Below are 13,497 nucleotides of genomic sequence, written 5' to 3' on the forward strand. Positions count from 1 at the left end.
CCGTTAGATTGTTAGATACAACGTCAAGATGGCGACTAGACAGCCGCTGTGAGTTTTTCACTATTGTGTCAATTTTTTTTATTCCGTTTGGTGTTTATTATAGTTGCTTTTTTAGAAATATAAACAAGTCATTTTTCTCATCTAAAATAAGTTTGAAATGGTTTGTGTGTGCTAATTTTTTTTATTTTAATTTTACAACATATATCTTATCGGACCAGTAATTGCATAGCAACGAGGTTATTGTACTAAATGTGTTTGTTCATGTTAAGACCCCATTTCTTAGCCGCGCTTTAATTGTTTGCAGACTCATGACGCCTGAGGCAGGCTTGAACCATCGACCTGCCACGGCCGGTCAGTTTCGCGTGAATTGGCCCGATTTCGTGCTAATAGAAAGACCTTCAAGCGCACCAGCGATCAACATTAGCAACAAGCTTAATAGGTAATCATCTACATGTGAAGTGTTTCTTTTCATGAATAAATATAACAAACTTAATCTAAGGAGTTCACAAAACTTTCCAGATGTGTTTGTACATCACTCCAGTAATTAAAAAAATATCCGACCAACATAGAGAGGTGTGCAAGTTACAATGCTGGTGAATATCTTTGCGTAGTTATAGCTTATAGTTATACTAAAGCGCTACGCAAGTCAAAATTGTATTTGTACTATTATTACATTTTATTTTACAAAAACTCTGGTTCTGGAGTTAAGGCCTTTTTTAAGCAAAAATGACATGTTTGCGTATGTCGGGCGTAACGTTTTGCTTGCGGGTTTAAACTTAGCATTTTACATATAAACCACAAGGGGAACTCCGCTCGTTTTATCCTAACAAAAAGTCAATGACACTGAAGTGCGTATGGCTGGTTATCTATCTTGGCCTCCATTGCATGCCTTAACAGATTCGATGAAATATGTACGGTTTAAAAGCGGAAGTGGCGAATGTAGCACTTTTCGATTAAATAACGGCAGTAACTCATGGGCGCTTAATGCGCATTTGCTGGTTACCGAACTTGACCTCTATTTAACATCAACAAACACTTCAAGAAAAGTTCGCGAAGAATCGATGAAAACTATACGACCTATGGAGTGGAAAAAATCTTCTAACCGCCCAACCGGCCATCCACCATACCGCTCATACACCATACCGCTCATCCACCATACCGCTCATACACCATACCGCTCATACACCAAGAGTGTTCTCATAATAGGTACCGTCATGAGACGGGCGTGTAAAACGTTGTTGTTTTTTGTTAAAAGTTATTCTTTTACTGTTCCAGCTTAAAACGGTCTATGACCGTTCTACCCAACCGTACGATGTTCGTACAACCGAGGCAAGATATCAACTCCTTGTCCAAGAACGTTTCAACGTTCTTCAACTCGAAAGCACAAAGCCTTCCAGTTATCAATGAAGCGTTTCCAAAGTCCAAACCTCTCTCTCTGAGTGTGACAAAACTTATGGATATCCTTCCTTCCATGGACAGAGCTGCTGTCTGGCTAAACAACCCCGAGAAGTCCCCGGTTATTTCTTCTCCCCAAAACACTATAGCAGACCCCTGTACGATGTGCGAAGGACAGGTAAAGATATATCGTTGTAAAACAAAATCACACACATATTACATTTCGTTAAAATGAATGACCGAAGTTAAGTTAGGTATGGATATTAACTTTTGTAGATTTGTAAGCAATAGATATTGTTTAAACCATTTTATATCCGACCATTTATGTAACTGTTATGTTGCGATTTCTTTCAGACCCTTTTGCAGAAGTCTGACAGTGAAATCACACGTGTTTCTGAGTCCTCTAAGGTTGTACAGGAGGTAACACCTAGATACGAGGTCTCCACTGAGTTCTCTATGGTTGTACAGGAGGTAACACCTATATACGAGGTCTCCACTGAGTCCTCTAAGGTTGTACAGGAGGTAACACCTAGATACGAGATCCCCACTGAGTTCTCTAAGGTTGTACAGGAGGTAAAACCTAGATACGAGGTTTCTACATTAGTACAGGAGGGAACACCTAGATACGAGGTCTCCACACTTAGGGCAATAGCTTCCAAAGTTGTGGAGGCACTTCCGGCACCAACTTCTCGTGAGGATATTATCAAGCCGGATTCCCCATCGACACACACGACAGCTTCTCCCGCCATGTCGGATACCACGGTAGAATAAACAAACCGACATTATAGTAATACTTTGTTTTCAACTTAAAGGCATATATATCAATTTTATACAAAAACAAACATTTAGTGTGGTTGTTTTTAAAACAAAATCTTGACATTTAATTCAATGTTACAGTTGTACGAAGCTAAAGTAGCTTCCTTAGCAATTTAGTAAAAAAACACATTTAAAAAATCCTAATAATTATGCAGAGTCTGCTTTCTCTCATGGCAGATCGACTGCGATGTAGATTCTGGACACGAGACCGAGTCTCCAAACAAGGCCGCGAGGTCTCAACAAGTGGCCGACACTCCAAGATACAACGTGTCCGCTCTGCGGAGCTTGGCTCTGAACGTGGTCAAAATGCTGCCCAACCCCAACGCTCTTCTGCAGACACTGGAGACGTCTTTTCCTCTTGCCGCACATTCCGTGGAGTTTAACAAACAGGTTATATAAAATCGAAACCCCTGTAGTTGGATACTGTGTTCACATGAATATGTATTCTTTTTTGGCACACACGTTTTTTTTATAATATAAGTCGAGTTCTGAGAAAACGGGGCTTAATGCATGTGCGTAAAGTGTCGTCCGATATAAGTATGTACAGTCCGCACAGGCTTATCAGGGACGACACTTTTCCGCCTAAACTTAATTTTCGCTTAGAAGAGAATTTCTTTTGGACGAAGAATATCATGGTTATCTGGGAAGTCCTATTTCGCATCTGCCACAACTCTCGTTTTCCCATAGCGAGGCTAATTATAATTTTACAGACATCTAGTCAAGCAGCCACGGACATCAAGAGTGAAACGACCTTGTCCCCGACAGTCTCCGAGAGTTTACACAATACGCCTGAAGCTCCCAGATACGGGGTGTCTACACTGAGTGCTCTAGCTCTGAAGGTTGTGGACACACTTCCTAAACCAGCCTGTTATACGGGTTCACTTGCTGCTTCTGACACAACGGAGGTTGGACAGGTCAGCTACAATTGTTATCTGTTACATGTTACAGTTCATATTGCGATACAGTTTAGATTAGTGTAATCAAATTTGAATTTGTATGTGTTTATAATAATAACGTGATTTCATGAAGAATTCACATTAAGAAATAATTTCTTTTTTATAATGTGGTCTTCAGTAACAAAACACAAGTATATATTTTGAAACATGCATACGAACATACAAGGGAAAAAAGAAAATGAACTATGCAGTTAAATGTTATAATAACTTCCTTATCAATTCCGACGACGTCGACGACGACGAAGAAAACGACGACGATGATAATGATGACGATGATGATTATGATAATACAAAATATGCAAAATATGATACAAAAAAACAATTTTTCAAAAATTAATCTTTCAAATAAATCACATCAGACACATCACAACAAAGTATTAACATAGAAAAATTAACAAATGAGCATACATATATATCAATGCTTTGTTTGTAGGTATTCTTTAAATTTTATTTTGAATGTAGTATTCGAAGACACTTGTCGGATGCTTATTGGAATTGAATTCCATATGGTTCATGTTGTTGTTCTTAACAATAGAGTAAAATAATATGCAATATTTGTTTTCTCGTACTGTGGTTAACTGATGACGCACGTGGCACTCAGACTGCTATTGACAAAGATGGTGAAACCACCCTATCCAGAAGTGCCTCTGAGAGTTCACAGGATGTGACTGCAACTCCCAGATACGAGGTTTCTACACTGAAGGCTATTGCTCTGAAGGTTGTGGACACACTTCTAAAACCAATCACTTCTATGGGATCACTTGCTGCTTCGGACACAAAGGATGATGAAAAGGTCAGTGAAGAGGTTCCTTTTCAACACGATAATATTCGAAACGGAATGAAATCGTGTCTTAATTTTTGTTTTGGTAAGCTGATGTTAGCGCGGGTTATATATGTTTTGCCAGACCCCTACCACATATGTATTAAACAGTGAAAAGCAGTATTTATTTTGATAGTGGTTGGTTGATGCGCATGTGCATTTATATTATTTTCAGACATCGCCCGTGGATGCTATTGGCCCAGTTTGTACAACAGTCTTGTCACCAAGTTCCTCCGAGTGTTCACGGGGTGTGATAGCATCTCCCGGATACGAGGTTTCCACCCTGATGACTTTTGCTTTGACGGCCGCGGACTCACTTCCCACCCCTTGTGTAGACGCCGGTGGGGCTTCTGTGACAAAGGAGGTTACAGAGGTTCGTTACGAACTTGCGATGTATTTGCACAACTACTTGTAAAGATGTTGAGATTTATTGAATCAATTGTTGACATGTATTTTTCTGATAATGCTTTATTGTGATAAAGTTTGTAAATTAATTATCATTCAAATAGCAATGCGGTGAAGCACATACTGATATATATTTATTTATATCCAACTAAGTCGTTTAAGAGTTTCATCTTTATACAATAACATCACGTCGTAACGATCTTTTTATGGAAACAAACACATCTGGACAGTTTTGTGAAGATTCGGATAAAAAATGAAAGAGTTAAATGAGCTGAAACGACGAATTTTGCATTTGTGCATAAACGTAGGGCAATAACTCTGAATGGAAAGGCATGATTTCGCCGGTCGAACTTATCGAACTTGGCTCACATTTCGTGTTACCAAACTTCTGCAGCACGTTAAGTGAATGTGTGATGGAGTTTAGATTATTCTAATTAAATTTGATTATGTATGTTGTTATTTTTTTCTTAAAAATAGGGTAAAATAATAAGCAATCTTTATTTTCTTTGTAGCGGTTAACTGATGACGCATGTGACATTTGCTTCTGTTCTCAGACTGCTATTGACAATTATGGTGAAACAACCGTATCCAGAAGTGCCTCAGAGAGTTCACAGGATGTGACTGCAACTCCCAGATACGAGGTTTCTACACTGAAGGCTATTGCTCTGAAGGTTGTGGACACACTTCCAAAACCAATCACTTCTATGGGATCACTTGCTGCTTCGGAGACAAAGGATGATGAAAAGGTCGGTGAAGGGGTTCCTTTTGAACACGATAATATTCGAAACGAAATCGTGTCTTAATTTTTGTTATGGTAAGCTGATGTTTGCGCGGGTTATATATGTTTTGCCAGACCTCCACCTCAGATGTATGAAACAGTATTTATTATAAAGTGGTTGGTCGATGCGCATGTACATTTATATTATATAATATTAATATTAAATTTATATTATTTTCAGACATCGCCCGTGTATGCTATTGCCACTGTCGGTAAAACATCCGTGTCACCAAGTTCCTCCGAGTGTTCACGGGGTGTGATTGCATCTCCCGGATACGAGGTTTCCACCCTGATGACTTTAGCTTTGAAGGCAGCGGACTCACTTCCCACCCCTTGTGTGGATGCCGGTGGGGCTTCTGAGACAAAGGAGGTTACAGAGGTCCGTTACGAACTTGCGATGTATTTGCACAACTACTTGTAATGATGTTGAGAATAATTAAGTTAATTTTGAAATGTATTTTACTGATTATGTTTTGTTGTGATAAAGTGTGTTAAAGTGATATTATGGGCATCTAACAGTTTATAGGTGTCTATCGCAACCGCTGTTTATTTTTGGTGTTTTCACTTCATATACACTTATATTTGTTAATGCAGCATCAACATACTATAACAAGATCCCGGAAAGAGAAAAATAATGCATTTTAATATCAACCGTACTTTCGTTTGACAACTGATCATGCATGTAGGATGTGATAATAAATTTAGTTTTAGTGCAGATTCGTTCGTACGACACAAAGACACAATTTTGTTTTACGGATCATTTCGGCTTACAGGACTCACCAGTCACGTAAAATATCGAATATAATATACATATTTTTTATAAACAACGGGTAGCAAAATGAGTTGCAGATAATTGGTCAGTAACCACATTTTAACTAACTCTTTTGACCTGTTAATTCTTTTCAGCTCAATTCAACAGTGAAAAATGCCCATTATATAACAATGCAGCGCAGCGCATATATGTTTTTTTACACAACTAAGTCGTGTATTTTTTTATCTTTATACAATAACATACCGATATTTGTACCCTTTTATGTTAATTTTAACGGTCTTCACAAACCGTTCGATCGGTTGTCAATTCATTTCGAAAACACACAGCGTAGTGAACTGGAATTCGATTTCATTCACAATTAATTTGTTAAATATTAATTCAAAATGTTCTATTGAGCCGCGTCGTCACTGCTTAGTCTGTACGAACATGTACGAAACCCTCTTCTCCAAGAGCGAGTCTAAATATTAATAATTGTATGATTGTTTCATTTAATGCATTAATTAATTCACTGTCTTTGAGTACTCTCGTATAACAACCGAAAAGTTACATCGTTGTTTCCAACAGTTTGTAGAGAATGACTCCGACAAGCGACTTGCAGCCAATGCACCATCAAATAGCTTTTGGAACTGTGAGGATGAGAATGCTTCTTCGAGGAAAGATGTGTCTCCTCTTCGGGAACTCAAATTTGATATTGTACAGTCCCTTCCAAAGACAATCCCTTCGATTGGTGAAACTGACGTCGCGTTACTTCCCAACGACAGCATTCCCTCTCCAATCTCTACTGACAATCTGGTAAACAAGCGAGCTTGTTTTATACAATATTGGAATTTCAATGTAACTCACGAAAGATGTGGAATGTTGATTTTAATAAAATATATTTTATCAAGCATATTAGGATTTGTCTAGAGTAACTATGAATGTAAAAAGCAAAATCAGAGACACAAACATTGTTCACCTTATAGGTCAGGAATAAAGAAGACCAAAGGAAGATTACGACGGCTCTGCAGGACTTGTCCCTCAGAAGGTGAGTTTCTATAATGACAGTGTGGATCGTTTAATAAATATAAAGTCTGAGACAATTATGACAATACATTTATCCAATAGAGGCTTAATTGTAGGGATATATGTTTACATAATATAAAATGCAAGTGATGTTCTAGGCAAACGGCTTTTCGCGAGATTAGCGCGGCCCAAGAATCGAATTGTCACACGAGGGATTTCTATGCAGAGGTCAGGTTTTTGGATTCCATCGAGGCCGAGTGTAGAAAGAACAATAATAAAGAAGTAGAAACTGTGTGGTACAAGAAAAAACTAAAAGGGGCCAAACAGTCTCGCGAAGAGGCAGCAGGAAAACTAATGATTATCAACCACAAGGTAGGTGGTCGTCACAGAAATTTGTATTAGTCATCAATTTTAAGTAGTTCTCAATACATACCAATGTTGAAAAGCAAGAAAAAATGTATCGTGTGTTAATGCGGTCGCTTGTGATTAATGGACAAAAAAACAACGATTATATAATAATCGATATATGTCATAAGGTATATGTTATAATAGGTCAATATAAGGGAGGTTATGTGCATGTTTCAGATTATCGTGGGAAAGCAGACGTACTTGGCGTCAGAACAAGAAATCCTTCGAGCACAAATCCTTCACCTGGACGCCGAAATTGCCGTGCTGGAAGACGCAATGAGCGCCAAGGAATCTGTACCAACCAGCAGGACGAGCAGGCAGCCTAAACCTCCCGAAATAGAGCCGCGGATGACCAGAACAGTCCTGAGACTGCAGCGAGAAAAGAGTATGGACTATTTCGTGATAATGTAACACAATATGAGCATCGCTCTGGGAAAACGGGGCTTAATACATGCTCGTTAAGTGTCGTCCCTGATTAGTCCGTGCAGTCCCTGTGATCACTGAGAAGAGACTTAAAACAAAAACAACAACAACATGCACGCGGGATGTGTCGTCCCTGATTAGCCTATGCGGACTGCACATGCTAATCTGGAATAACACTTAACAAACATGCATTTAACCCCGTTTTCGTAGAGTGAGGTTCATATTCATTAATTTATCTGTCCGTATTTTGAGTTGTATGTGTTGTTAAATCGTTTAATATTTTGTTAGCATGTACAGAAAACGGTTATACATACTGAAACTGCTGTAGGTCTAATTGTTATACATACTGAAACTGCTGTATGTCTTATGGTTATACATACTGAAACTGCTGTAGGTGTAATGGTTATACATACTGAAACTGGTGTAGGTGTAATGGTTATACATACTGAAACTGGTGTAGGTCTAATTTTTATTCATACTGAAACTGCTGTATGTCTTATGGTTATACATACTGAAACTGCTGTAGGTGTAATGGTTATACATACTGAAACTGGTGTAGGTGTAATGGTTATACATACTGAAACTGGTGTAGGTGTAAGGGTTATACATACTGAAACTGGTGTAGGTCTAATGGTTTTCAAAACTGAAACTGGTGTAGGTCTAATGGTTATACATACTGAAACTGGTGTAGGTGTAAGGGTTATACATACTGAAACTGGTGTAGGTGTAAGGGTTATACATACTGAAACTGGTGTAGGTCTAATGGTTATACATACTGAAACTGCTGTAGGTCTAATTGTTATACATACTGAAACTGGTGTAGGTCTAATAGTTATACATACTGAAACTGCTGTATGTCTAATGGTTATACATACTGAAACTGCTGTAGGTCTAATGGTTATATATACTAAAACTGGTGTAGGTCTAACGGTTATACATACTGAAACTGCTGTATGTCTAACGGTTATACATACTGAAACTGCTGTAGGTCTAATGGTTATACATACTGAAACTGCTGTATGTCTAACGGTTAATATACTGAAACTGCTGTATGTCTAATGGTTATACATACTGAAACTTCTGTAGATCTAAGGGTAAACATACTGAAACTGCTGTAGGTCTAATGGTGAAAGCTGAGCTGGAGAAAGAAAGACTGATGAAATTGAAGTTCGACCAAATTAGGAAAGAAATGGAGGAAAAACATCTAAAAAATAAAAGGTAAAAACTGCTTCAAAACAATAAATTATTTTTATATGGTGTTACATAGTTAAACGTTTCAAGAAGTAAAATGCCCATGGCACAATTTGAAACTTTATTTTAAAGTAAAAAATCATTCATGCATACATATCTATGGGTTACTTAATGGTTGGTCTGTTGGGCTGTAAGTTCATAATGCAATTTTAATCTGTTCACGTAGCTTGAGGGACCCAAAGAGTATATTCAACGTCCCAAAGAAAAAGGAATGTAACCTTTCGGAAAAGGACAAGAAACGCAATACTCTTACTAGGCCTTCCCACGATGCAGGAATGCAGAAATCACCTCAAAAACAAGGTATAACGAGTTATAGAATAACGTGGAGCGCGTTTTGGAATAACTGGCCATAATGCATATGCGTTATGTGTCATCCCAGAACAGCATTTGCTGTCAGCAAGGGCTAATCAGGGACGACACTTTCCGCTTTCATGGAATTTTTCGTTTGAAGGAAGTCGTTTCTTAACTAAAATTCAGTTAAAGCCGAAAGTGTCGTCCCTGATTAGCCTTGGCGGACTGCACTTAACACAAATGCATTGAGCAACACACATGCATTGAGCAACGTTTTATCAAAGCGTGGGTCCATGACATTGTGTTCTTATTGTAAATTGTGAAATGCGTGTAAAATAATGATGAAGGAAAGATGAAAATTGTTGCAAATCCTTCTGAAATAATCGCGCTGATAACTAGTAAATTAATTAGACGTTTCAATGAAATGTTTGTACGTCGAATTCGTGTTGAAATTGCTTAATTAAATCAAGCGATCATTTAGAATCGACTAAGAGCTCCCTATCTAAAAACCAAAATAATAATAATATACGTTTCAGTTTTAACACAATTGTTTTAACCATTAATGAGCACCACTTGTTCAGTTTCAATTCATACTCAATCAAGGTTTTAAAACCGTTCGAAAATCCTTTTTACGAACACCTTAAATGTTTGTTTCGTCTTCGCAAGTTACCGTTTTATTAATAAAGTAATAATGTTTGGAAATATAACATCATATATATTTTACGCATTCGTACAGCGCCTTTCAAGAAAACCATAGTGCGCACTTGCTCGATCAAGGACCGAGTCATCAAGGCCAATCCTTTACCAGCTTTCTACCACAAAGCATCTGCTCTGCCTCCTATTGCCACCAAGAACACTTGTCTCGATTCTCTGACACGTGACGAAACAGCGGCGTCAAACACCAAAAAGTCTGCACCTGTGAATCCCGTTATAAGGTCTGCAAGAAATGTTACTTCTGGAGACTTCGTGAAAGATGATGGTGGCTATACAAGCTCCGTAGTAGACAACAATCACCGGGATAGGAAAAGCACAGGTTTTGTTCTAGTGACTTATTTCCACATACGAACTGCTGATTTGTATTGACAGTTTATTGAAATACGTGTTAATTTAGAAATACATAATGGTTCACGCTATACTGGTACACTAAAATGCCGACTGAATAAACACGTAATAGAAATAACACAGAAACTACGCGCTTAACTTCTGAAAAATTCCGGACTGATTATGTTCATTAATTTCTTCTTTTTTTTTTCTTTTAAGGCAATGATGTGTGTGTTGCTAGCTCGGAAAATCATCCAGAGACAGTAAACGATAGTGAAAATAGAGTTCAGCCTCCGATCACGTCAGGTGAACAACGGACTGCAGAAGGCCGAGTCAAGTCACGTGATCAACCGACTGCAAAAGGTCGAATGAAAGTGCGCAAAAAGAAAGAAAGAGTGCGAACCTGTCCAATCAGGGACCGAGTTATTAAAGCTAATCCTTTGCCAGCTTTCTACAACAAAGCATCTGCTCTGTCTCCGATTCCTGCCAACACGAAAATACACCGCCGTGCCCCGACACGTGACCAGGGAGAGCCGTCACGTGACCAGACAGAGCCGTCACGTGACCAGGCAGAGCCGCCCAACACCAAGTTGACTGCACCATTGCCTCCCATTGTTAGGTCTGCAAACAAGGCCTCTTCCGTTGGTTTGCGGAAAGGTGACTGTGGCAATACATGGTCCGTCGCAGGCGACAAGCAGTTGAACAGAAAAGACAAGGGTACTGTTTTAGTTTGAAGTTTTGTTTAGCATCAAACAATCATCTAGTATATCTCATTCATTATTATGAAGCGGTATATGATGGTTTACGTAATATTATACGGCTCTCATGGATTTAAAAAAAAGTACTTAAATGATTGTGTACGAATTTCACTTCTTTTGACTGTCCACACTGATGCCACTTTTCTTCCCAGTTAACGACCCTGGGCTGACAACCTCGTTGTGCGGTCCGGAGACACTGGCCAGGGGTAGACAGAGGGTGCTGCCTCCTATCAACTCCCGCGACCAGCTGGTTACAGAAGGTGTAAGGAACGAAGTTGGTTCTCCCAGAATGGCCTCAAGATCCAGCGTAAGTCACGACATTGATTGATATGATATTACGGAGTTACATTTCCTATCGGATAAATATTGTGTCTACATTTAATTAGACTGTAAATAGCTACAGTAAGTCAACCAGTTTAGAATAACCCGGCAAAAAACGTTAATTCTTTTGACAACAATAATTTTTTTCGGGATTTAGTGTTAATGTGAGAAGTTGTAAAAATAAAGGTTTAAATGTATTTTGTATGATAACAGGTTAGGCCAGACGGCATATGCAGTTTTTGTCAAAAATGGCCAATTAAAGTTCACTCTTCGGAAAATTATTAAAAACGATTCAACTTTTAGAATAAGTATTTCAAAACATTGTCATGGCATTTTGTTTTCAATCAGCAAAAAGTTTATTTGAAAATTATAAAGTCTTCTATATCCATATGCACATTTCAAAACATAACTCATTCAATCAGTTCCGGTTAACTTTTTGCCGCATTTATCCCCCCTGTAAGCATAATACAAAAGCTTTCTTGTTAAAACTTTGTTAATTTATTCCTTTACCTTATATATACCGTAGACACTTATCATAAGGTTTTTGTTTGGGCATTATGGAAAATTAAATACAAATAAATCGGAACTGCTGATTATCCGGAACTGGTTGACAAACTGTATGTCAACTTTTTTATATCCACCAATACCTACCCCATTAAAAATAGCACAAGTAATTCCGCAAATGTGTATTTTTCTAGTCTTATTTCGTTCCATACATATTGAAAATACATTTTTACCCCTTTTTGAACCATTTCATATCAAGATCATCTTGTACGAAATGCGCTCAATTTGTATTTAATATCTTGACAATTAAAGTAACCATTAACAATTGTTGTTAACAGACACGGACATTTTCATTATCGTTGATAAGTTTTATATCATTTAGTTCACTATTATATGTTATGTTTTACAGAAAAAGTTACCACCAATCAAAGCTAGTCAGAGCTCTAGGACGGGTGACCGGATGACGGCCAGGTAAAATAACTGGTCATTTTTGAAATCATTGTATGAGCCGCGCTCGGTGAAAACGGTGCTTAATGCATGTTTATGTAAAGTGTCGTCCCAGAAAGCTGTGTAGTCCAAACAGACTAATAAGGGACGACACTTTCCGTTGTAATGATATTTGTCGTTTAAAGAAAGTATCTTCTTTGATTTAAATCCAATTTATGCGGATAGTGTCGTCTCTGATTGCAAGTGCGGCCTACACAGGCTAATCTAAGATAACATTTTACGAACACGCATCGTAAATTCCACTGCGTGATTGTCTATTCTCAGGACAAGACGGGCTGCCCGTACAAAAGACAGCACGATCCGCACTGGCAAAGACAACCGCTCCGGCTACAAAAACAACGCAAAATAGACAATATAGATCTATTGATATTTTTTAACTTATACAAATTAAACATAATTAAATATTTAATCACTGACTTTCTTATTTTAACTTAACATTGTTTACTAATGACCACTCTGTAAGTACTTCTTGCTACATGCTACTACCTGGCTGAATGCAACTTAATTGTTGCTACCAAACTTAACCCATTTATGCCTAGTGGACTCTCCCATCCTTCTAAATTGGATCAATTTATTTCCAAAATTAGGGATGTCTAGTATATTTATTTCTATATTGAGAATATTTCTTACGGCATCATGCGGCGTCTCATAAGGGTATACGCTGTTTACCAAGGCCTTTTTTCTAGACGCTAGTCATAAATGGGTTAACTAATCTGGTTCGCTGTGGCAGACAAGACAGAGCTAGCGGAGGAGTTGCTATATATGTCCGGAACACCCTTAAGGCGGTAGAACGGCCAGATCTCTTTAGTGGAAGGTCTAGAAGCCCTGTAGATCGAAATTCATATAAACCAGCGTAAACTTCTAATTGGTGGAATCTATCGTCCACCCGACTCGAACAACACTCAGTGGTTGAATATGGAGCTTTTAGCAAGTCTTCGGTGGACATGACGACAATGTAATTCGGAAGCACAAAAGACTACACAGAATTGCAAAAACGTAAAACGATCATACAAAATAAATATAATAAAACGGACCGATGTGCTGTGTGC

At 38.2% G+C, this 13,497-nt stretch overlaps 1 protein-coding gene and 1 long non-coding RNA gene across 6 annotated transcripts; both read left to right on the plus strand.

Annotated features, from left to right (window-relative positions):
- The first annotated feature begins 8 nt into the window (after positions 1-8).
- Positions 9-12,862, plus strand: LOC127844067 (uncharacterized). Of its 3 annotated transcripts, none has more exons than XM_052374038.1 (21): positions 9-48; positions 305-439; positions 1,276-1,573; positions 1,750-2,157; positions 2,389-2,601; positions 2,922-3,125; positions 3,769-3,960; positions 4,163-4,360; positions 4,905-5,138; positions 5,352-5,549; positions 6,507-6,734; positions 6,905-6,966; positions 7,103-7,316; positions 7,530-7,737; positions 8,894-8,993; positions 9,193-9,326; positions 10,054-10,350; positions 10,578-11,075; positions 11,269-11,423; positions 12,351-12,412; positions 12,713-12,862. In XM_052374038.1, exons 1-21 carry the CDS (start codon positions 29-31, stop codon positions 12,795-12,797), a joined length of 4,143 nt encoding a protein of 1,380 aa, XP_052229998.1. In that variant the 5' UTR covers positions 9-28; the 3' UTR covers positions 12,798-12,862. The 3 variants fall into 3 exon arrangements, with proteins under 3 accessions (XP_052229998.1, XP_052229999.1, XP_052230000.1); XM_052374039.1 differs by having other exon boundaries at positions 4,947-5,138; XM_052374040.1 differs by lacking the exon at positions 4,163-4,360 and having other exon boundaries at positions 3,769-3,855; positions 5,034-5,138.
- On the plus strand, positions 7,745-8,808 carry LOC127844069 (uncharacterized). Of its 3 annotated transcripts, XR_008032549.1 has the most exons (4): positions 7,745-8,235; positions 8,302-8,367; positions 8,467-8,664; positions 8,764-8,808. It is a non-coding gene; the product is annotated as an uncharacterized LOC127844069 (long non-coding RNA). The 3 variants fall into 3 exon arrangements; XR_008032547.1 differs by having other exon boundaries at positions 7,745-8,367; positions 8,533-8,664; XR_008032548.1 differs by lacking the exon at positions 8,302-8,367 and having other exon boundaries at positions 8,533-8,664.
- Positions 12,863-13,497: the final 635 nt, after the last annotated feature.

Source organism: Dreissena polymorpha, chromosome 9 (genome assembly GCF_020536995.1).
Source record: "Dreissena polymorpha isolate Duluth1 chromosome 9, UMN_Dpol_1.0, whole genome shotgun sequence".
NCBI classification, from domain to species: Eukaryota; Metazoa; Mollusca; class Bivalvia; order Myida; family Dreissenidae; genus Dreissena; species Dreissena polymorpha.

Coding starts and splice junctions, on each gene's coding strand:
- LOC127844067 (XM_052374038.1), top strand. CDS start 29: ATGGCGACTAGACAGCCGCT. Junction 2,602..2,921: donor CCGTGGAGTTTAACAAACAG/GTTATATAAAAT, acceptor ATAATTTTACAG/ACATCTAGTCAAGCAGCCAC. Junction 9,327..10,053: donor GAAATCACCTCAAAAACAAG/GTATAACGAGTT, acceptor GCATTCGTACAG/CGCCTTTCAAGAAAACCATA.